The sequence below is a fragment of the Cyclopterus lumpus genome, chromosome 4 (genome assembly GCF_009769545.1).
Source record: "Cyclopterus lumpus isolate fCycLum1 chromosome 4, fCycLum1.pri, whole genome shotgun sequence".
Lineage (NCBI taxonomy): Eukaryota > Metazoa > Chordata > Actinopteri > Perciformes > Cyclopteridae > Cyclopterus > Cyclopterus lumpus.
The window spans coordinates 601018-603517 of NC_046969.1; the positions used below are offsets into that span (position 1 = coordinate 601018).

General features: G+C 31.9%; 1 protein-coding gene across 1 annotated transcript in view; it reads left to right on the forward strand.

The window, feature by feature from the left end:
• The window catches only part of nfia (nuclear factor I/A), a 130163-nt gene that overhangs the window by 88623 nt on the left and 39040 nt on the right, over nucleotides 1–2500 (forward strand). Inside the window, exon 5 of the mRNA XM_034530728.1 lies at nucleotides 2413–2487. Within this exon, the coding sequence (XP_034386619.1) occupies nucleotides 2413–2487 (75 nt within the window). The remainder of the gene's footprint in view (nucleotides 1–2412; nucleotides 2488–2500) is intronic.

A 2500-nucleotide genomic window follows, 5' to 3' on the forward strand; every position in this document is an offset into this window, starting at 1 on the left:
CTAGTAATGCTACTGTTACTGTACAACTACATATAGCTACTACTACTATTAATGCTACTGTTACTGTACAACTACATATAGCTACTACTACTATTAATGTTACTGTTACTGTACAACTACATATAGCTACTACTACTATTAATGCTACTGTTACTGTACAACTACATATAGCTACTACTACTATTAATGTTGCTGTTACTGTACAACTACATATAGCTACTAATACTATTAATGCTACTGTTACTGTACAACTACATATAGCTACTACTACTAGTAATGCTACTGTTACTGTACAACTACATATAGCTACTACTACTATTAATGTTGCTGTTACTGTACAACTACATATAGCTACTAATACTATTAATGCTACTGTTACTGTTACTGTACAACTACATATAGCTACTACTACTATTAATGTTGCTGTTACTGTACAACTACATATAGCTACTAATACTATTAATGCTACTGTTACTGTTACTGTACAACTACATATAGCTACTACTACTATTAATGTTACTGTTACTGTACAACTACATATAGCTACTACTACTATTAATGCTACTGTTACTGTACAACTACATATAGCTACTACTACTATTAATGTTGCTGTTACTGTACAACTACATATAGCTACTACTACTATTAATGTTACTGTTACTGTACAACTACATATAGCTACTACTACTATTAATGCTACTGTTACTGTTACTGTACAACTACATATAGCTACTACTACTATTAATGTTGCTGTTACTGTACAACTACATATAGCTACTACTACTATTAATGCTACTGTTACTGTACAACTACATATAGCTACTACTACTATTAATGTTGCTGTTACTGTACAACTACATATAGCTACTACTACTATTAATGCTACTGTTACTGTACAACTACATATAGCTACTACTACTATTAATGCTACTGTTACTGTACAACTACATATAGCTACTACTACTATTAATGCTACTGTTACTGTTACTGTACAACTACATATAGCTACTAATACTATTAATGCTACTGTTACTGTTACTGTACAACTACATATAGCTACTACTACTATTAATGCTACTGTTACTGTACAACTACATATAGCTACTACTACTATTAATGCTACTGTTACTGTACAACTACATATAGCTACTACTACTATTAATGTTACTGTTACTGTTACTGTACAACTACATATAGCTACTACTACTATTAATGCTACTGTTACTGTTACTGTACAACTACATATAGCTACTACTACTATTAATGCTACTGTTACTGTTACTGTACAACTACATATAGCTACTAATACTATTAATGCTACTGTTACTGTTACTGTACAACTACATATAGCTACTAATACTATTAATGCTACTGTTACTGTTACTGTACAACTACATATAGCTACTACTACTATTAATGCTACTGTTACTGTACAACTACATATAGCTACTAATACTATTAATGCTACTGTTACTGTTCAACTACATATAGCTACTACTACTATTAATGCTGCTGTTACTGTACAACTACATATAGCTACTACTACTATTAATGTTACTGTTACTGTACAACTACATATAGCTACTACTACTATTAATGCTACTGTTACTGTTACTGTACAACTACATATAGCTACTACTACTATTAATGCTACTGTTACTGTACAACTACATATAGCTACTACTACTATTAATGTTGCTGTTACTGTTCAACTACATATAGCTACTACTACTATTAATGCTGCTGTTACTGTACAACTACATATAGCTACTACTACTATTAATGCTACTGTTACTGTACAACTACATATAGCTACTACTACTATTAATGCTACTGTTACTGTTACTGTACAACTACATATAGCTACTACTACTATTAATGCTGCTGTTACTGTACAACTACATATAGCTACTACTACTATTAATGCTGCTGTTACTGTACAACTACATATAGCTACTACTACTATTAATGCTGCTGTTACTGTACAACTACATATAGCTACTACTACTAGTAATTCTACTGTTACTGTACAACTACATATAGCTACTACTACTAGTAATTCTACTGTTACTGTACAACTACATATAGCTACTACTACTATTAATGCTACTGTTACTGTACAACTACATATAGCTACTACTACTATTAATGCTAACCACAGGCTGATACATTACTAACTAACTATAATATACTAACTAACCTAATTCTAATGATAGGATACTACTGTTACCTCTGATACTTTCATTCTACTGTTTTCATTTACAGTTTCTCCTTCTACTGATTTAAAAATGAACAAACGTTTAGTTGGTTTTACAGCCAATAATCTGATGATGTAATCAATAGAATAATTGAAAAAGTAAGACTGAACCCTCTCTGTCTCTCAATCTCTCTCTCTTTCTCTCTCTCTCTCAGGTCATCTGGGTTTTCAAGACAGCTTTGTGACGCCCGGCGTCTTCACGGTGTCTGAACTTGTACGAGTCTCTCAGAGTAAGTTCCCCCC